Raw genomic sequence first — 23344 nt, 5'->3', positions numbered from 1 at the left:
TGCTGGCAACCCTGACGAATGCATGGAGGTGCCCACTGTTAGTAATCTTCCATATGGTGGCTACAAATGTAATCTTGCTTCATGTGGTCGCATTTACAAAACCAATAATTTTAGTAGCTCAGGACGATTTTCACTGAACATAAGCAGCTGTTATTACAGAAAAGGTTGAAGACCCTTGAAGTAGCGGATTCTTCCACCACGAGATGGCTAATTCTTCGTCTCCCTTTCAAACTGGAATAACTAAGTATGTATCAGCTCCTTTGCCAGCTAGTTCAGAACAGGAAAAAGTAAATTAAGGAAACCTCCAGCCAAATGAGATCAAGTACTGTAAAGTGATACAATCCGGCTACTAGGGATTTCAAACAAATAAAGAAAAGTATACCTTGCCCCCAATAGACTTGGAAAGAGTACAGTAAAATCCAACAAGCCTCTCACATAAAATTTGTGTTTTTGTTTACATTCAAGGCCAGATAGCCATGTAAAAAGACAAGAGATTGGGAGGAGGGGTGAGGCGGGGGGGGGGGGGGGGGGGGTCTTTGGTCTTTGTAAGTTTACTATCTAGATATCAGGATATTATTTAAATGGGAATGAACAAATGAGAGAAAGGTTCCTGCAGGGAGTCTAGGTGGGTTCATACTACATAGAAAGGTAGGAGAGGTGGGCATTTGTGTAAAAGAAAATAACCCCCCCATTCAGACACTACACATGATACACTTGCCCATCCACAGTATAGATCCCAACTCTTAGGGACTAGAGTCCACCTTCACCCAAGCCTGTCCATTTTGAACGACCAAGAATTCTGCAACTCCAAGCCAGTCACAAACTGCAGCTAGCCTGGGGATGCCAACGGCTACAGTGTCAGCAGCATAACAGTTTGGACAGCGATGCCTGCAAGTCATTGTTAAACACAAGGATACACCTTAAAAATCAACAAGTATAACTAGCAGGAAGGAAGCACCTTTTGAAGTCTAGAGGTATGCAAGAGCTCTTTACAAGTACTTGCTACCAAATAATTGAAATGGACTCAATCGAATCCTCCATGGGATTTTTTTGTGACCAAGGCATATGTAGCCCTTCTCTTTCACCTTTTACATTCAATATATATTCTGTATGCAGATACTGGTCCACGTAGTTGCACAACATCAAGTGCAATACCAGATATAAGATCAGGATATCTAGATACTATCCATCTGGAGAATCACAATTTGAGCTGGGCAAACATCAAAAAAAGCTTATGCCACAATTATATTTAGATGTAGAAACACTTTGTCTACCTTAAAGGTGGTCACTAGAGTGCACAGCATTCCACATTTCCGAGATGTCACACAGTGGTACATTCCACTACTGAGCCCACAAAACAATGACTTTTTACAGACCAGTTTTTTGATCCACATGGAAGCGCCCTTTAAATTTTGGAGAGTATAGGTTTTAGCTCTGCCAAGAAAAAGAAGCTACAGTCACAAGATGCATAGGTCGAGCCTAGAGGCAGCGCACATGCACAGTTCTGTGAGGCATACTGTATTCCATCTGTGAAGTTGGAACACACCCACGACACACCCACCGCTTTTCAGTTTGCTCGGTCTGCCTTTACTTGTTTAATAGTTTTCGTTGGCGTACATTACACATTTTGTCCCGCCTTGTGGGTGTTTAATTCCTGCCCTGACGACTGACACTGCTACACGGATACTTTCGATATGGCCATGTTTTCTTGAACTGCACTACTTTTTCTTACCACCCTCTGCTTGCCGCTGGCTGGGGGCGGGTGCGGAGACTCTCATTGCGGACTCGGAAAATGTACTTTGTGGGAGAATCGAAGCCAGTACAGAAAAACATGGCTTTTGTGTGCCGTGTTCAAACTGCAAACAGTGGAAGATGGACTCACAATTTACTCTTGCCATTGCTGCTATGTGCGGACATCTTCGAACGACACTCCCCGAGCACGCTGCTTGCTATGGTTAGCTCTGTCCATTTGCAGCCATCTTAGAATGATTTTTCTCTTACTCCAAGCTCAACTACGAGTGGCAGCCATATCTGAACAGAACTGTCACAATAGACGTGTTAGCTTTAAAGACACATTTGTGTTCGAGACGAATATGGGAGTTAACATGCAGCGGAGGTCGTTCACCACAAACGTGTAGATGGGTTAACATCCTAAACGTGGATATGGGTAAACATCCTGTGTGAACCAGAAATACACCCATCTTTCACTTCCTAGTGGCCAGTTAACGCAATGAGATCATTAAAGGGGAAGTGTTTACATTACACCCTGCAAACATGCACGAACACTAGAACGACGAACACCCTACACCCTCCTTTCTTCTACCTTGACTGCGAATGTAGCTCACAATCTGGATGGGAATTCCCCTCATGCACTGCAATATTCAGTTAACCTTTCGAGGCAAACACTGCTAAACAAGACAGAAGTGATGTTGTTTATTATTTTACACCAACGTTGTACTGCTGCTTGCTCTTACCTGTCACGCTGATCTAATACAATTTTTGTTTTATGCCATTTCTTTTGTAAAGCACTTTAACACCTTTGAGTAATGTCTGTGATATATACAACTGCGTACTCTGTGGACAAATATATTAAAACAGAATTACACTTAGTCATTGAATGACATTTAGGCTCGGATTATAAGTGGCCCAGATAATTCGGAGCTTTGCCAAACCAGAGTTTGTGTAGGACAGTTTGCTACCAGTGCGACTAATAGCACTGAATGTGGAAACGTATGAGGCTCTTTCACATCTTTCGTTGTGGCAGCCCAGTTCTTTGCTGACTGAATCATTTTGAATGCCACTTGCCCCCCTAACTATAGTATTACTTTCCTGCAAAGAAGCAATGGCACTGTGCCACAAAATTAAAATGAGTATTGGCAACGTCAATAGGTCTCGCCTATGTTAAAGCTATTGACTTTGCCAATGTCTTTTAGCCATGTTGAACAGCAGTATAGCTGTGTAGTGCAGCATGACTAAAAGTAAAATTAGAAAAATAAAGTGCCGTGAGGTGGACAGCACCTTTTTTCTAACTGTAATTTTATCCGTGCTGCACAGTCACACTGCTTTAAGCACGGGTAAAAGATATTGGCAAACACAATAGCTTTCACATTGGCGAGACCTATTGGCTTTGCCAATGCTTGTTCTATAAATGTGCCTAGTGTATTACAGGATGGTGTAGACTAAGAATTTGGGGGTACGTTATGCTAAACTATTATGATATACTGCTGGACAGGCATAACTAAAACAGATGTTGCCAAAGATGGGTGCTTACAATATTTATTTGTATACAGTTCAGATATTATTTACAGATTCTGAATTAAAAGAAGGGGAATCTATTTTCTGCAGTGTAGAGCCTATGTACTGTGAAGAGTTTTTTTGGGTCTAACCAGTTTCATGTTACCAAGTATTTACCAGCTCTTTCTGTCATCTCAGTTTTCACCTGGCAGGATTCCCAACTCTCATTCATCAATTAACATTTATAAATCTGATTTATTTATTACAAACCCGACCTCGGTGAATTGGGCTTGTTAGACGTACAAAATTAAATTGTAGCTGTTTCCAAGCCAGAGAAAACATTTATTTAACTTAACATTGTACCCTAATGCTTTCCTATGATACAGCTAACCCTGCTCTACAGTAAAAATTGCTTTTAGTGCCTTTTGACTGTAAGGCTATGTCTAACATTATTAAACATTATAATATCAAGCACCCTTTCTTAAGGCTAATAAGGGCTATTAAGGGGTAACATTAATATTTAAAAGGAAACGCTTAGGCCTGTCAAAAGGGGTTATTTTTACAGGTCTAATGTGCAGTTTTAAGGCTGCACAGCCATGCTACAATGATATGCCTCGAGACATGCATTATAGTCACAATAGAGAAGATGGCACCATGAGTGCTAAAGTCCATTGGTAGTATTTCATTTGCATGCCTTGGGTACACTTGGCACCATGTTCTAGGAACTTATAGGTAAATTAAATAAACCAATCAGGTATAAACCAATCTCATGCAATTTAAGGGGGGAGCACAGCCACTTTACTCCTGTTTAGAAGGAGTAAAGTGTCAGGAGTTCTATGGCCAACAAAAATGGGATATAGCAAAATCAAAACAATCAGGGTGACCTAGCAGAAAGGGCAAATTTTCAACATTCAGTAATTGATTAGAGAGCTGTAAGTGGATTTGAGACAAAAGAGGATTTGTGGGTCATACAAGATAGGGATGTCTGTAAATGAATTAATGAATCAGAATTCCAAAACATTGCAAGATACTCTTATGGATTTAACACAGATGATTATCAATTTGGGGAATGTAAAAAATGCACGCCTCGGAAAAATCATAAATATATTAGCAGGCCTGCAGGCCTAGGGATTTGATTAATCTACTCGACCGAACTATAAGGTACTTGAACCGTGAACTGGTCTCAGATTGTTTAATCATAGGCAAATATTTTATTTTGCAGAACCACCTTTTTCTTCATTATCACATATGAGAGCATGTTGAAATATGCAAATTCAGCATTTCTGCTATACAAAATACTCTAAACGTTTGCTCCATGTATAATAAGTAAGGCTCCCAGTTTTCAGTTTTTACAAATAAATACAGACGGAACGCAATCTGTTTCTTGTCTGTATTTATTTTTTAAAGTGTGAAAATACTGAAAATTATACTACTTGTGATTGAGCAGGCATAGAGCAAGGGCAGTTAAATGATAATATTTACTTGTGGGTGTATTGTTTTGTTGTATTTGGCAGCTTAACTTGTTAAAAGGCGACAGGTATCAAATTATGGGTGCATGTTCATTAGTTAAATAAATGTACCAATTTACGACTCCATTTATTCTCAAAACACAAAATAAATATGAATAAATACCAATAAGATAGCCCAAAAATAAATATAGATAAATTCAGACGGAAATGTTAAAAAAATAAATACCATGAAACCAAAAGCTCCAACAGTAAGGTACTAGCTCACATATAGGGTACACATGACCCCAGACTTGCCTCTTAGCATTTTCATCAGGGTGGGGGCAGGAATGTGTCTCAGTTCATGTTTGAAAACTCACTTGTGATAAATACATTACTAAAATATGATGTGATAGAACACTGTCAGTACAAACAGTACATTTTCCATTGAAATGGTCACAAACCTTCCCACTAACAAGCAGTTGTATTGATAAATCCATATAGTGTATAGACAGTCTGTGGAAATTGGGTTTCACAAAAAATATTTATCATTTGCACATCACTAAGTAAAGTGTTCGGATTTATTTTCATTATATTAAAATCTTTTATCACAGTTACAACAAATGTGTTTTCGTAACTAATGTAATATATTTAGAAATGTTTGTACAGTGCATTTATAAGCTATTTAAATGAGTTAGTAAAAAAAAAAAAAAACATATAATAAACCCTTTCATTTCATTCCGTGTATAGCACCATTATCAGGCAGTTCACTTTTCAAAATCCTCTAACTTTGCAGTAGGACAGAGACAACACCAACCTTCGAGATAAAATAAACAGCTGAGTGTAAAAAGGCATAAACTGACATTTGACGTCTGTCTCTTAACTCACAGTAAATGTGACAAGATAAAAATATGATTTCTACGCAACTTTATTGCTCATTCACTTTCCGAGTGAACAGAACAACTGTTCTTCGTCAACTCGCCTGAACAGGTCAGTTGGTCCTAAAAATGACTGGCCCTGATAAAATCTGACTCGTCATAGTGAGTAGGTCAGTAGATTTCTCGAGCCCTGCAAAGTTCCAGGAGGAATGGACGGAACCACCTAATGAGCCTGAGGAAACCGGTGTCAAAAGAAAAACGAGCGTGTGAGTGATTTTGAGTGTGATGTGGTTTTGAAAAAATTTCCATTGAGAGAAGTGCACAGAGGAGCGTTTGTGCACGTACCCTGCTAAAGAAGTTCTCTATACATACACAAATCACTTCCCCAAGCTCGGAGAGGAGCCCGAGAAGTGATATACAGAGGAGGAAAGGATTGTGACCATTTTAAAAGTGCTTTGGACAGACTAGGATGCCTTGTTTTCAACTGTTGTGCATTGAGATTTGTGGACCGAGGGTAAGACCACAGTACAGGGGCAAACAGAAGAACCGTAAAGGGGCACGACTTATCAAACAAAATTTCACTAGAAGCAAGTAAAATTGGGAAAAGATTATGGGAGCAACGCAAGATCCAGGTGAATGAGTGCATGCCTATTATGAGAAACCGGAGAAAATTCACAGACAGTATAATGGAGCTGAAGATCACACTTAATGTGTTTCTGGATTTGTTTCGGCCTTTGTGTTGTGATTGTATTTGGAAATTAGTTTGCATATTCAGCAAAGTGTGATGTGCTGGAAGGCCAAATCTTTAGAGGAGATTCTGACCTATGCGAAGTATTGTATGGATTGATTGTTGCGATAAAAGAAGATAATGACAAGGAAAAAATGAGGGTGGTTCAAACGAAGATTTTCAAGAAGAGTGGTCAGTGGTTTTCAGGAACCTGGTTCTGGTGATGGTGTTGGTGCACAAGAAAATGGTGCACAATTTGAAAAGGGTAGAAATGGGGGTCCTCGTGGCAGAGGCTTTAGTAACCTGTTTAATCAGAGTGTTAATAACGCACAGATGATAAGTGTCCCAAGCCACATCTGTGGGAAGACTGGTCATTGGAAACAAGATTGTAGGTTTAAGACAAATAGATTTCAAAAGGATTTACAAACTATTCCCCAAATGCAGCAGAGTATCAATCAATGTGATAGAATGGAAAGGTACAGTCAACTGCCCCAGCCCTAACAGCTTGCATGTGGAGTCCAGGGCAGTTTAATGAGAATTTGCCTTCAGCTCTGATTATGCAAAAGCTTAATCAGTATAACACGCAAGGTTTTCAACAGATTCACATTTCAGCGAAAACCTTCTGTGACTAATGGTGATTTTCACAATTTACTGGTACGCTCAGTTCCAACAGGACTAAGTTATGCACAATGATGATGCCGGAAGGGGGAGGAGAATTGCATTCTTGGTGCAGTCCTATAGGGAGACCCAGAATGGCCCTTTTGTGGAACGAGTTGTGAATAGTCATCCAGTATCATTTTCCACGATAAGAAGTTTGGTGTGAGGTAGGATCCCACAAGGCTATACAGAAAGTCCTTCACATTCTCCTAAATCCTGAAGGAGCTAGAGTCTAAATTTGCCCTGTCACTAAGTACGAGCTTAGTATAAACATTACTTGTTGGTCACAGGTAAAACGAGAAAGGATGTTTCACAATTGTTTTTGATAAACTAACTAGCAGATAATGGCCATAAAATGTCCCATGCAAAATTACAGTACTGTTAGGAAGAAGTGATTTATTTGGGACACCAAATTGAGAGGGGAGTAAGAAAAATGTCCAAAGAACTTCTAACTGCAATTCTGAAAATGAATCCACCAACAACACCGAGAATTGAGGATGTTTCTAGGGATGGTTAGTTAGTTATTGTTGTCAGTGGATTTCAAACTTTTCCCAAATTGAAATCCCTTTGCAGAGGTTGATTGACAGTGAAGTGAGGGACCCAGTGTCTTGGGACAATGAATGCTTGCAAGCCTTCCTGGAGTCCAGACACATTTGTCTAGCACCCCTGCTCCTGAAAGCCAAACTATGAGAAAGATTTTTATTTATTTTGCCATGAACGATAAGGGTGTGCACTTTCAGTCCTCACAGAGACGTACAGGGTGGGAGCACGATATAGTTTTCTGCTACACTGGGTGCAGTGGCAGCTGTGCGTCCCTGGGTGCATGAAGAATGTTGCAGCTCCTAGCTATTTCCTTGGCAACTGTGGAGAGTGAGACAATTGTAATGGGACAAACATTTATTGTGTTGGTTTCTCCTTCGAGACATTGCTCAAACTCGTACTCAGGATCTTACAAACAGTTGATTGACTAAATATGAACAGATTATACGGGCACAAAAAAACATTTCAGTCAAACACTGCAACACCTTGAACCATTCAACACTTTTCCTACTGCCAAGGGAGGAAGCTGTTAAAGAAATTGATGAAAGTGACACCGATTGTATTTATGTGACAGAATAGGGTTCCAAACCAAGACCGGATATTCAAGACGTACGAATTGGCCCATATGTTTTTATTTGTGGATGGTTCTTACCGAAGATACCATTATGGAACTTGGAGCAGCCTATCCAGTCTGTACAATAACGTATATTGTGGAAGCATAGTACTTGTGTAATGTATCTTCAGCACAAGTAGCAGAATTAATTGCAAATACAAGAGCACACTGCATAGCCAATGGATTGAGTGTTACAATAAATAGAAATAGTCAATACGGTTTTGGAGTGGTCCATGATTTTGGACAACTGTGGTCACAAAGAGGTTTCCTGACATCTGCTGACACCCCTGTAAGGAATGGGCCACATATTCTGGATTTGTTAGAAACTCTGCAGTTCGCAAAGAAAGCTGCTGTTGTGAAATGTTCCTCACACACCAATAGAGATGACATGGTTTTCAGCAGGAAAAATCTCTGCAAAGTTGCAAAGTACTGTTGCATCTAATATATTCGGTAGTAATGAAACATCAGGATCGAAATGGAAAATTTCAATATCTTCTTAACTATGCAAACTCAATCGAGGAACTGAGAGAACTGCAGACCGAGGTCACAGAGGATGAGAAGAAAGGATGTGAAAAGAAGGATGCTTAAAAGATATAAATGAAGTCTGGATATCTAGAGACAATAGATTTGCGCTGTCGAATTCTATGTTGCTACAGATAGCAAGGTACTTTCATGGGCCTACACATGTGGGACATGATGGGATGTAATCAACATTTAAAAGATTTTGGAGCCATCGCAGAAAATTGTGCCAAAGATGTGTAGTATATCAACAGTTAAATGTTGGCAGAAAAACAACAGTGACCATGAGTCACATAGGAAAAGCATTGGGCTCCTTCACAAGAGAACAAATAGAATTTGTTGAAATGCCCATTTGCAATGGATTGAGGAACATATTGTTGATTGTCTATTTAGTATTGTATTGTGTGGTAATTGCATTATATAGCGCTTACTACCTTTGACGAAGCTTTAAAGCGTTTTTTCGGCGAGTAGCACGCTACTCCAGAACCCAAGAAGGTTAGTGTTGAATTAGTATAGTGAAATATGAAAGTAATTTGAGTGGTGAATAGGTTAGTCAGTTATTTGGATTCAGAAGGTTAGCGGAGGGATAGAAGATGGAAAAAGGTTTGCATTTATATAGCGCTTGTTACCCCTCATGGGGTGTGGAAGCGCTTTTTTTTGGCGAGTAACAAGCTACTACGGAACCCATAAAGGATTAGTGGTGATTTAGTAGGTGGACTGTGGCTTACTCAACTAGGAGATGTGATGCTCTCCACTGTAGCCAAGCTTTAATTAAAGAATTAATCCCTAGATTTGGTTTGTCAACTTCTTTAGACTCACAGAGAGGGAGGGGGGCAGACTCATTTTAAGAATGAGGTCCTGAGAGACCTTTACATGGCACTGAAAATGGAGCAGAAATTCCATTGTGTATATCACCAAAAAGCATCAGGAATTATGGAGAGGGCGAATGGTAGCCTGAAAGTAAAGCTAGAAAAGGTGTGCGCATCGATGTCATTGAAATAGCTGGATGCTCTTTCTTTGGTATTTTTAAATATGAGGATTACACCCAACAAGACTACTGGCTTGCCTCCTCATAACATTTTAATGGACCGAGCTATGAGAATTCCTGGTATTCCTTCAGCTGCACTTGTGAATATTACTGATGATTTCCTTCTGGATTGCTGCAAGTGTTTGGCTGATCTGGCATGCTTCATCTCGCACTAGGTGAATTTGGCAACATGTTAAGCAAGTGAAGAATCCTGCCACGACCTAGAGTCTGGTAACTGGGTAGTGGTGAAGAAACATGTGAGGAAACTTAGTTTGGAACCACTTTTGAAAGGACCCTATCAAGTAATCCTGGTGACGAATACTGGTGTGAAGTGTGGAGGTCTGCCACTTTGAATCCACACAACTCACATACAAAGAGTGAAGGCTGCAGATTAAGACGTGGTGACACAAACCACTCATTCACAAAAGCAAGCTATAATTAGTTAGGTGGATCTAGAGGGAAGATTCTGAAAAGCCTGACATCAGAAGATAACCAAGTATAAGAGTGTCAAACAAGAAGTGCGCAGCACCTTAATGAGCATATATGAGAAAGACTGAACTAGAAGAAAGAAACATTGATGTGACAGATTCTCAATTCATGGACAAAAATCCATAACGATGGTGATGTACACTGAATAATTTCCTGATGACGTAATGAACAGAATTTTGTAATCTCCAAGAAGAATTTGGACTTTGATTTTTTCAGTGTGCTTCCATATATCTTAGATAAAAATTTAGTTAAAGGTTTTTCCTTATGCCCGCTTATAATAGTAAAATGCAGGCTTTCAAGAAGATTGAATTTTGTACCGCAACTATCCTGCTGAAGATAGCTTTATGTCTGCAATTAACTTTATGAACTGAACTCTTGAATTATAAGCCAATATCTACTTATGTCAATCAAGAAGATGACTACCTGTGCCAAATTTTGTTTAGCTTTAAAAATATTTTTGTAGGATTCTCATTTTATTAGTTCCAATTGGCATATTATATCAGGTCGGGTATGCTTCAAATAACAGAAATGTGTCACAACATAATGCCTTTTGGAAGTTATAGGTTTGGAGCACGATTGTGAAAAGAGGACGACAACCCAAAAATGGAAGATAGAAGAAATTGAGAAGGACTATATCAAATCAAGAATATATGAAGAGTTTAAAGACTTGCAGAAACCGAAGATGAAGAAACAGAAATCAACGAATGAGTTATCCTAGAGTAGTGTAGTGTAGTTTGTGAAGATTTCCGAAATTCAGAGGTGGGATATGGTAGAGCAGATTTATTAATTAAAATGAATGTACTTTTGGGTGTGTTTAAGCAAGCATGAACCCGGCCTCACATGGAGATGACTGGACTGCATCATGTATTGACTTGCACTATTGCAATTGCAAAAAGAAAAGGCTGGGATGTTCTTCATGTTTAAAAAACGTCTAATGGTGTTTTTTCCATTTACAGAAAATATCAGCAATAGGATCTATTCTGTGGTGCTGTGCTGAAATTTCTGTAATTTCTTTCGCAGCTTTGGAGGAAGCGAGAGGTGAGTTATAGTTAGTGTTGTCTGGTTAGCAAGCTGAAAAGTATGTGCAACAAGGTCTGCAACTTATAATAATTTGAAGGTGGTGGACAAAGTGTAAATTAAAGTTATACCTATACCTGCTTTAAGGTTGGTGTAGTTTAAACTTGGTTTGTATAGGGAAAATAAGTTTACCTAACTATAACTGAGCTTTAATCTTTGTTTTTTCAATTGAATTTCAATGTTTTTTTTTTAATTTAAAAAAATTGTTTCAAATCGCAGAGTCCAGTGTCGCAAGTGGAGAGTTGTTATGTGGAGTGCCGTATAGTACAGAGGAGGAGAGTGTTGAACAGTCTATTGTCAGACTTGAGTATTGTAGAGTAGAGTGAAGTACAGGGTAGCAGCATATCGCACAGTGTATTAAAGTGTTGTGTCGTGCAGTGGCATGGTGTCTCGTTTAGTGGAGTCAAGTTTCGTAGACTGGAACAGCGAGTTAAACAGTGGAATGGCATGTCGAATAGTACAGTAGGGTGTTGTAGACTGTCAGAGTGGAGTGGAGTGTGTTAGAGTGGAGTAGGGCGAAGTAGAGTGTCAGAGTGGAGTATCATCAAATGGAGTGTTGTAGAATACAGTGGAGGAGAGTGTCATGTCATATATCGTAGAAAGAAGTTGGGTGGCGTGTCGTCGAGTGTTCTACAGTGTAGTACAGTAGCGTACAGTGGATGACCAGAGGGTGAAGTAGAGTGTCAGAGTGTAGTACAGTGTTGCAGAGTGGAGTTACATACAGTGGAGTAGAGTGCTGGAACAGCGGAATGGCGCAGAAAGGAGTGTAGTACAGTAGAGTAGAGTGGGATAAATGTAGTAGAGTGGCATGAACTAGAGTGCAATAACGTACAGTGGAGTGGCGTATAATGGAGTGGGGTCCAATCGAATAATGTAGCATTAAGTGAAACAGAGTGAAGTGCCATACACTGGCGTTGAGTGGAGGAGCCTACAGTGGAATTGCAAAGGGGTGGAATTACGATGGGGTGGAATTACGATGGGGTGGAATTACCCATCGCAGAGTGACATACAGAGCAGTGGTTTACACTGAAGAGGTGTAGAGTGGTGTTTTGAACAGTGTAATACAATAGACTGGAGTATTGTGCAGCGGAGTGGCGTAGAGTGTAGCAGTGTATAGTGGAGTTGCATACAGTGGACTCACCTATAATGAAGTGGTGGAGACTGGAGTGGGGTGGGGTACAGTGTAATAGTATACAGTGGAGCGGCGAAAACTGGAGTGGGGTCCAATCGAATAGCATAGAATGTGCCATACACTGGAGTGAGACACACTTTCATCTTTACACCCCCCTAACGATTCACTACAAAAATGTACATCATCTCAAAATGTAGGAAATGCATAGGTCTGAAAAGTTTTGTGACGATTCGTCAAACGGGTGAAAAGTTATTAAGAGCCAATATCTGCAGAATTCCTATCTTTGGGAATGCTAACTATAACTACAGAGTGGTAATCAGATTTAATGTAATTTCTTTCTTTTAATCTATTGTATTTATTAAGTATTTGTTAATTGGTTTACATTATCATCGGAGCATAAAAGTGTCTACTTGTTGTTCACGTAGCAATTCTAAAATTTTACACATGCAGTCTAGTTTATTTTTTGGGCTTTTTTGCTACTTTTAGTAGGATTGTGCTAAATATGAATCCCAAAGTGAATGAAAGCCAATCGTTTATATAAAAATAAAGACCATTTTCTTTTACCTACTGGACAATTATCATGTCCTCCACATAGTAGTTTGTGTAGCTCACTGCTAGGTCACTTTTCCATTTTTTTGCACAGGAGTACACAGGGAAGATGGCTTTTGTTTGGCTTGTTGGACACAGTTTTATTTTGTGAGCCAGAGAGAATGCATAGAAAACGTATGTGGATTAAGATGTATTCTATTTGTTATGTATTTGTTTATAGGTGTCCACTAGCATGCAACTATAAAATTGGTCTTTCAGATGTTCATGTAGTAAATCTGAAATTTCATATGCTCAGTCTAGTTTGTTTTTTGGACTTCCTTGCTTCTTTTAGTAGTATTGTGCTACAAGATATCACTAAGTTGAAAAACCTTATAACTTAAGAAATACTTACTTTACTTACCTGCAGTACCCAAGAGAATCATCTGCACACTCCAAAATTTTCAAAGCTGGCAAATTTCAGCAAAGTCCGACTAGCAGTTTTTGCGCTATGCAAAATACTAAAGTCTACGTAAAATGCATTGGATTTAAAGCTCGTTTTGGGATCCCTTTTTAGGTCTCGCCTGACCCAGCGCATGCGCTGGTCTGGCGAGACTTATTGAGAGGGCTCCAAAAAGTGCAACCAGGCCAGCCTAGAGCTACAGTGCATGTGTGCGGGTGCGCGCGCTCTGTTTTACCGCAATTACTTTCACTTTTGCGGCCGCGAGGCCGCTTTGATGTTGATCACGATCACGCTCGCAATCGTGATCACTTTCACTTTCGCGGCCGCAAGGCCGCTTGTCATAGCCAATAGGTCTCGATTTTGGTACCTTATAAGTATTTAGTTACGCAACTGTTGCATGGCTAAACACTTATAAGGTCCCAAAGGCGAGACCTATTGGCTATGCCAAGGCTTGTTTAATTTGCACCACCTTGACCAAACGCCGCAAAACTTTCAGTCCTCCGACAATGAAACGGGTGCAACAGATCTGCAAGGTTTTGCAGATATTCGTCAAAGGGGTGCAAAGTTTATCTCTGGTGACCCTAACTATAACGACAAATGGGCTACCGCCACCATACTTATATATTGTAAAAAACAAAGGTTAAAGTAATGTTCTAGTTAGGTAAAATGCTCAGTAACAATGCAACTTTTTAAACTGTAAAAACCGCAGAAATTCACCAGTTCGAGTAATCTCAAGTAACTATAACTCGTGCCCTAAGGTAACTATAACTCTCACCCCTGTCATGCACCGTTTCTCATCAATAATTTCATTGCAAATGCTTCGGTGATATTATCAATGATGTCATAGAAGATTTCATGAGTGATGTAATATGGGGGATAATTAGCAGTGCATGGCGAGGGCACGAGTTGTAGCTACCTTAGGGCACAAGTTATAGTTATTAACTATAACTTGTAAATTTCTGTGGTTTTTAGGTTTTAAAACGCTTTGTTATTACTAAACATTTTACCTAATTATAATATTACTTTAACCTTTGTTTTTATCAGTGGATTTCTATTTTTCTTTTTACGAACAGTAACATTTTAGTACCATACATAAACAACACCTGCCATGAATGGCGCGGTAAGTTGGCTGTAGGGCCTGCGGCCAAGCCCTATGGCCAAACCCCTCGAAAGGCAGCCAACCCCATGTGGCAGAGGGCCTTTGGGCGTGCACGGCAGAGGGCTGGGTGGAGGGTTGGCAGTAGGCCAGGCCCTGTGGCCAACCCCCGGTGCACACAACCTTTGGCCGTGCCCGGCGGGCATTTGGCCACAGGGCCCGGCCTGTCTTGTAGCCACCCGCCTCCCCCTCGATGGCAGCCAATCCCACACCGTACAGGGCCTTCGGATGTGTGTAACAGGGTGTTGGCGACAGGGCCTGACCATGTGGCCTTTCCCCGGAGCCTTTTTAGGCCCAGGACCCCACACGAATGGCTGAGTAATTAATAAAGGGAGGGGGCATGCGGCCTCCCTCCCTCAACCTAATTAGGCCCTAGGACTTCATTCCTTAGGGCCAAAATATGAATCAAAGTGGAGGGGGGGGCCGCACACGCACCTTCGAGCCTTATTAGGCCTTAGGGATCCCATCCTCCAGAGCCATTCTTTATATTTTTTAAAGGGGAGACGGGCTGTGTGCCCCTCGACCCTCATCAGGCCCTGTGGACCCAATCCCCTAGAGCCATATTTATGTTAAAGGGGAGCGGATCCAACTGGCCCCCACTCCCTGAGCCTCATTAGGCCCTGGTAGGCCCATCCACCAGGTCCGGTATTTTTCAATCAAGGGGGAGGGGCATGCAGCTATCTCCCTGAGCCTTGTTAGACTCTTGGGACCCCACTCTTCAGAGCCACTATTAAAAATAAAGGGCAGTAGAGCCACGCGGTCCCCCTCCGCACGCTTTTTCTGGCATCAGAGACCCCATCCGACGTGGCCCGCATTATTAAATGTGGGTGACCTAGGGTACACCTAGAACACCCACCATACACTCCATCCGCCTGCCCCCTCCCTTATTATGTTGCCTCGGTCCTAGGGATGGGGTCCCTGGAGCGTTTCAGAGCCTCAGGGAAAGCGGCCACATGCCCCCTCTCCCCAAAAAATAAAAATCTTAAGAAATGTGACTCATCCCTCTTCTGTTCCCCCCCCCCCCCCCATCCCACCTCTGGCCCACTCTGGGATGGTGGGGGTTAATACACAAGCGCTCTGGCCCACTCTGGGATGGGGGTTTAATACACAAGCACTAAGTCTGCTCTTATTTTTGCAGCGGATTCAGTTAATTTGTCGCAAAATGCAAAAAAAAAAAAAAAAAAATGGGCCCCAGACGGGGCTCCTTCTGGGACGATACCACCAGGCCTAGGGGTTCAGGGTATCCCTACCCGCCCCCTTAGGTCCTAAGATTGCTGCCACAACTTCCTGCTGGAGGTGGTGGTGGGCAATCAGATCTCAGCAGGAGATCGGTGGGACCGGCAGAGGCTCGGTGTCCCCAGATATACAACGGTTTTGGGCATGAGTTGCTCAAAAACTACTGAACTGATTTACACCAAACTACAAAAAGCCCTCTTTCCAGACCAAGATCTAGTTTCCTTCCAAAGCTGGTGTAAATCCGTTCAGCAGTTTGGGTGGTAGCTGTGTCTAAAGTTCCTATGAAACAAGCATTGGCATAGCCAATAGGTCTCGCCTTTGGGACCTTATAAGTATTTAGTTATGCAGCATAATATCCTTGGTGCAACAACATTAACTGCTGCATAGTTAAACACTTATAAGGTCCCAAAGGCGAGACCTATTGGCTATGCCAATGCTTGTTTAAGTTCTTCCTATAAGTGAAATACAAGAAATACAGGGTTACTCTCTTTCAAAGTGTATTAGTATTTGAGACACATTAAAATATGGGATTTAAATGCAACCATCTAGAACCTTCCACATATACATAGAAGGGTACCAAAACCACATAAATAGGCAAAGATGAATTGAAGCATAACCACTGGGAGCGAGTAATGGACAACAATGCACTCAATCAGAACGCAAACAAAAAACAGCACAAGCATCCATGCACACAGTGACCCACTGATCCATAACAGGTTCTCACTGGCAACTATTCAATATAATTCATATCTACTTCAACCCTTATGGATACTTATATGTGTAAACAGTAAGAGATCACTAAATACAGATATCAGTATCACTTCAACTCAATCAAGAGAACCTCAGAAACAGAAAGTTCCCCCAGATACCGAAAATACATAAGAACCATACAAACAATGGGAATGCGCTAAATAAAATCACTAAGCATAGCATAGCAGTTTCCCAAGTGCTAAACCCACCCCTGGAAGCATAGCTTCACCCATGTTGTGTAGCTTAGAGGACATACTTATTGCTCAGACTGACATCACCTCTTCCATGGCAGCCGCAGTTCAACATTTGGTGAAGCTAGAGCACCAGGTCTAGACTTAATTATTATGAGACTCTTAGACCAAGGTCATAGAATCACACTACCTCATTCTGTTCTTTGGCAGCATCCATTCATTACAACTAGACAAGCAATATGCCTGCAAGTAGCTACAAATGTAAAAACGTTTTTATGTACTTCTGTAGTATCGAGTGTTTTCAAAAAAATCTTTACAAATGACGGTTTTTGATGCACCCTGGCTTAGGACTAATATCTCCATGCTGGAGTACAATGACTCCAGTGTTTTCCTGATAAAAAGTTAATTTTCTAATGATAAACTCAGATTGGTTCTTTTTGCGTTGCTCAAACGTATGCCACAATACACCATTGGCTTTTTCCTCATGATGACTTCAGACCTACGGCACATACAGAGAGTGACTCAGCTGCAACACTGGTGCAGCTTGGAAACCTTTCTGAGCTGCAGCATTTTGTTGGCTGCTGTAGGGAGGAATTTTGTTGGACCCACACAGCAAGTACTGTGAACAGTACATGATGCCAAGGAAAGGATGGCCCAAGAGTTGTGCTCGGCAGGGCTCAGCATATGGGTGGGTGGTAAGCAATTTTGACAGAAGGCAGTTCAGGTGATGGTAGTGGTACAACGAGGCTCCTTGTATGCTCTCCTGACTTCCTTCTCCGAGATGGAGGAGAGCAACACCGTTTGTGTCTAGGTGAGGTGTAGTATCCCAAACTACAACGCACCCTGTAATGTATCATCCCAGACCCTGGGTTGACATTATGGTATACTGAGTTCAGTAGGATGAAATGTATTTATATTGACGCTGGTTCTCGGTTCAAGATCATGCCCTAATCTGGCTCTTTCACTTGAAAACCAGGATCATCATGTCCGAGTTTCCCATATTGTTTTTAATTTGACCTAGATCTGAATTTCTAGTAAAACTAAAAGTTTTAAAAATAAATAAATCTATAGTTCATTTTAGTTCACATCTGTCCAATCTTCTCACCTACCATCTGGGACAAGTCAGCCTTCCCAGCTCAAGGCGATTCTTACAAAAGATTTACATTGTCATGGACAGCCTCAAGACACTTCTGTTGAAATGGGATTTCAAGACTGGATTACAAAAAAGCACAGGAATCTATACATGTGGGGAAAATTAAGCATGCAGATATTTAATAAGATGCTTATTTAATGTGAAATACCCAATAAACAGAGACCGAAGCATCCAAGGAATGTGCATGTAGATTTAGTATAATTTGAATGTAAAGGAAGGACTACAGACGGTCTATTAATAGAACCAAATGGAAGATGTACATTGGTGTTACAGAGTTAGTGTTCCCAATAAATAAAGAGTGAACATACAAAACTAATGCTTCAATGCAAATGTCCAAATACGTTAAAACAAATAATGACATTTCCCTGTCAATACAGCAAAGGAAAGTATGTTAGCTAGTTAAGTTCACTTGTCTTTTCTACCTTCTCAAAGCCAATTTTCTACCTCCCTAAGAAACGTATTTGGTGACTTGTTTGCTACTAACCACTACCTAATTGCATGGCTATTCATTAGCATGGGTTCATACCCTTCAAAATACACCATTTAATCATATCCACTCAGCTTAAGTTAAAGTAGTGACTAGCATGCATACCTTCCCAGACACAGTACAAACACCCCAAAGATTTAAGATTCTGTTTCATAAATGGTTGATTATTGACCTTTTATTACCCACGCTCAGTTACCTGGTTGGGTAGTCAGTAGCGCTAAGATTAATGTAGAAGTCCCAGGGCCATTCTGGCATCTCCAGCAGGTCCCTCATACTGCGCAGGTACATGGTGAGAAGACTTGCGCCACCCCAGATGGTGATCATGCGCCAGGGTGTGACACGCATGTTCGGGTAGTGCTGCACAAGCTCTGCCACCTCCCGGTGCAAGTAATTGGAACGCTGGAAAAGGAGAGACCAAGTCAGATAGCACACACCTAAGAAAAGGATCATGATATCTGGTGACCAGCATGTAGAGTGGGTAGTAGTAAAGAGAAACAAGGGATTAACATTAAACAGTTGACTAGGGCTACAACCCATATTAATAGCAAGAACCGACGATTATACCACTGCCTTTATCAGTATGAACCAGTATTCTAAAGGCATGCACCCTTTTTCTTCTCACCAGAAGAGTTTACAGGCTGTTGACCAAATGCCCCTACCTTATCCACATGGATATAGAAGAAGTGATCTTGGTGATAAATGGCCTTGATCAAACGCTTCAGTTGCCTGATGGCCCTGCCGTGCACAACCAACATGTAGGCAATACGCAAAGGCCTCTCACTCGGTGCACGCTTCACCTCCGCCTCATCCCACTGCACGGCCGGGCTTCCCTTCCCTGTGCCAGCAAGACACACAGGCAGTGAGACAAACAAGTAGTAAAGGAGACAATGAATGAGGCAACGAGAGAGAGGATCACAATTAGGGATACAACAGATGGAGGACGTGAATATTGGTGAGAGAAAGAGCTGGATAATCAGTCAGAGGCAAAAACCAAAGAAAGTGACACCCCATCAACATGACACACATAAAATCGACAGGTGTACCACAAAGGGAACAGACAATAATAAGCGGACTCCTGGTGGGTAAATGAGATGAAACAGTAACAGATAGGAGTGAATGGTGTAACTCCAGAGGTCTTTATTAAGTCATTTTTGCAAACACAGTTCCCAATTTTTGTTTTTATTCTGGTAGGCCCTAAACGGTCACCCATCCAGTGCCCGCACCTCCCATCCGATGTTGAGATTTAAATGTACAACTGCTGCCTATAAGAATTTGAAACTTTTGGACATCTCTCGCCGCCCAAATGTCTATCTCGATGAACGCTCAACGCACAGCTATTGTACTAAAGATGCGTTCCTCCAGGTAATGAACAAACAACCAGTCCCTAAAAACATCTGGACAGATGCCTCCAACCCAGTACTGGATAACATTAGCACAACAATGTCACTAAAGATGTTTAAAGTTGGGACGCATGGTCCCAATAACCTGATAACTGAGACAGCTTCCCCATCAAGGAATTAAATATGTAAGTAAAAGCTAGCTGCCCATTACAGCTTGTTGAGTATTTGCTACCTACCCCGTCCCGTGTTAATTTCTTTCCCAGACATATGTATGTTGACTATTTCAAGCACAGCTACTTTTGTAAGCTCGAAAGGGGGTTTACACAGCACAGGTTCCCTTACTCAGGAAAAAAGGATGAACATTAACAAACATGCGTGACTAAATGAGCCATTCCACTTCGCCAGCTAAAAGCACGTCATCATGGTGCAGAGAGACCTTTCAAAACACTCACCTGATGTTTGACAGTACCGTGGAACAGAACGCGGCATCAGCTTTCCAGCCTGGTGCAAACACATGACATTGGCTATCTCCTGTCGGCACTGCCGGGTATTTGCCCTGGAAAGAGCTGAAAGAGCCTCTTTGCCAGTGATCTCACACTTTGGAAGGAACTGGTTGTCGGTGGGTGGAGGAGCTCCCTCCACACTGCCTGTGTCTCCATGTTGCAGGATAGACAGCTGTGGATCTCCTCGAGGGTCAGTTAGGTTCTTAATGTTGGACGTGTTAGGCAAGACTGGAATCTTACGGGCTGATTTGCGCGAGGCTGTCGCGGTCCGTACCACTCTTGCTCCAACAACATCTGGGTTCTCCATTCGACCTTTCCACCGCCCATGTTTCCGACTGGCATTGCTGCGTCGAGCTGCAGAGGTATCTGAATCTTTGGCACCATTGTGTTCTGCAAGATGGCTTTTTCGTGGCCTTCCCGTCTGTAAGTAAAGAAAAAGGACAGCTACAGGCAATGCATACATTCAAAACAATCAAAATTAAACTGGACACTTAGCTTATACAAAAATTACGTTTGCAAAATTAAACATACGATTTGAAAATATATCTTACATAGATACTCCATACCAACACAAAAACATATGAAAGGCCTCACAATTCTGAACATTTATCATCACAGTAATATTTCCTGTGTTCTTTAAATTGCGTAGTCAGTGCAGACTTAGCCCTAAAAACCAAAGACTTTTACACAGGTCATTAGAGCTTGCAAAATGCAAGAAATGGGCAATCTTGTCACATGATCATGCCTTTCTTAAACGCATGCCTCACTATTTGACAATCCAAATAATGACGAAGGAAGGCTGCTAAGCACTTCCCACCCATTGCATGTGCTTTGCCCACATGTGGTCTGCAGTGTGGACTTAACTTGTCAAGTGAGAGATTCTACAAATATGTATTCCACTTGTGAGAGGCGTCTTCTTTTGATACGTAAGCTAATGGACTGATTGTAGTTGGAAGTGGTCCACTACCAAAAAACCCCTAGTGTCTTCTGTGATAATTTATCTCCAAATCAGAGTACTGTGCAAACAATTTGGAAGTGTCCAATGTAGGAACGTAGGAGTGGGTGGAGAGCCCTGTACCAATGCCTGCTGCTGATGTACTATTATTTCTTGAAGCTCCAGACCACATTGGAATGAGAACAATACCAGATATGGCTCATTGTCTGCCAAGGAGAGAACGGAGGTCTTATATCAAGTATTGCAAGTTGTACTCAAAGGGTGAGAGAAGCTAATGTTCTGCAGTTCTTATTAAATCCTGCACAAAGAGGACACCTATAATGAACTAATCAGCTAGGAATCAAATGAGGTACCAATACTGAATACTGCCACCCCCTAGAAACTGTGGTCTGGATACCACAGAAGATCTCCTGAACGTTAGGGAGGTGAGGAGCAAAAATCCAGGAAGAACTTGTGCAGGTTATGGCAAAGGAGGGGAATAGACTTTTGATGAGACCCATAAGTATAGAAAAGTCTGCTCATCGCTCCCACCTTTGACTCCATGGCCCAATCAGAGCTCCTGAACGTTTGGGGAGTATTTGGTGCACCAGTTTGTAAGGTAACAGGCTGTGCCTCTGCTCTCCAAGCCTGTGTAAGGCTGGGCCTTTTGGTGGTACTCAAGTGTCCAACTATGGTAGGGTCCATAGATTAACATAGATGTTCACTACTACATTGGTTTCCATGCATCTTTATGCTGCGTTTAGGAATTTCCAACGTCGGATGCCCTTTGCCAATATTGGTCATTTTGGTGTCCTTTTAACCACTTTTTGTAGATCTGCACTGCAAGTCGGGATCAAGGGCGACACACTATGATGGATTTCATCATTCCTCACTGGTCGAATGCAGAGAATCGGCCTTCACCTCAGAACTCAAGAGCACCATATGTGGCGCCCCTCAAGGTTCATCCCTCAGCCCCACCCTCGTCAACACCTACGACACCTAAAACATGTATTTTTAAAGCCTCTAGCCGACCTGGTCAGAACCCATGATCTTAAGTTCATAATCTATGCCGCCTGATAGCCAGCTCATCCTCTCGCTTTCAGCAGACTCCACCACCACTTAAGACCCACTCCCACAACTGCATGAAGGCCATCTGTCTGAAGCTCAACACTGACAAGACTGAAGTGCTGTTCTTTGGCAACCACGCCTCCCCCAAAACGACACCTAGTGGCCCGTAGAACTTGGACCCACTCCCACACAGAAGGACCATACCCGCAACCTCAGCATCATCTCAGACAGCTAACTCAACATGAAATGGCAGATCAATGCAGTCTCCTCCACCTGCTTCCACACTCTCCGAAGAATCATCAAATGGCTCTATATCAGCACTAGAAGTTAGATAAGCCTTAATCACCAACCATCTGGACTACGGCAATGCACTGTACACAGGAACTACCACCAAACTAATGAGAAGGCTCCAGATGATACACAGTTCAGCTGCCAGACTGATCCTCAACCTGCCCAAACGGACCAACATCACCCAACACCTCAGGATCCTCCACTGGCTCCCCATCCAGAAAAGATGCCAATTCAAGATACTGACACGCGTACAAAAAGCCCTTTGCGACTAAGGACTAGTGTACATGAACCACCACCTGAGCTACCACTAACCCTCTAGAAACCTTTGCTCTGCCTCCCTAACCCTCAAATAGACACTGCGCATCTGCCGTAGCCACAGCGGCTCATTCTCGTACCTCGCCTCCAAGTTTTGGAATGCCCTCTAACTCCAAACATCACCCTGCCTGACGGAGTATAGGAGGAGAGTCAAACCCTGGCTTTTCGACTAAGCCCAGCAACCCAGCAATTGGATACCCTCACAGGTGATAATCTATGCTCTATAAGTACTGATTGATTGATTGATTGATTGATTTGGTCTCGAAAGTTTAATTTAATTTCTTAACATTGCTGTTTTATCTGAAGTAAGCCTATTGCTTTGAGCCACAGAGACAGGGCTTAGCCCAGAACCCTTCCCTAAAACCTACCTTTACTTATCAAGGGATATCGCTAACCAGTTTTGTGTCGATTCATAGACTGCTTTCTCCTAAATTGGTAATCCAGTTTTTCTTCATGATTAACACTGACATCAGTCAGAATTTTCTTTCATGGAGGGAAATCATTTATTGTTCTTCCCATATTAATACTCTAGATACTCAGAATAACTGCACCTCCCCCACTCATAACCGCTTACCAGCCCCTCTTATCAATTCT

At 41.8% G+C, this 23344-nt stretch overlaps 1 protein-coding gene across 1 annotated transcript in view; it reads right to left on the bottom strand.

Annotated features, from left to right (window-relative positions):
• Window positions 1-23344, bottom strand: part of XYLT2 (xylosyltransferase 2) — a 101836-nt gene that overhangs the window by 59990 nt on the left and 18502 nt on the right. The window contains exons 2-4 of the mRNA XM_085617097.1: window positions 20092-20563; window positions 18959-19134; window positions 18496-18698 (exon numbers count right to left, since the gene is read on the bottom strand). Coding sequence (XP_085473223.1) covers window positions 18496-18698; window positions 18959-19134; window positions 20092-20563 — 851 coding nt within the window. The remainder of the gene's footprint in view (window positions 1-18495; window positions 18699-18958; window positions 19135-20091; window positions 20564-23344) is intronic.

The sequence above is a fragment of the Triturus cristatus genome, chromosome 7 (assembly GCF_964204655.1).
Source record: "Triturus cristatus chromosome 7, aTriCri1.1, whole genome shotgun sequence".
Classification (NCBI taxonomy): domain Eukaryota; kingdom Metazoa; phylum Chordata; class Amphibia; order Caudata; family Salamandridae; genus Triturus; species Triturus cristatus.
This window is presented reverse-complemented; position numbering and strand designations above follow the sequence as displayed.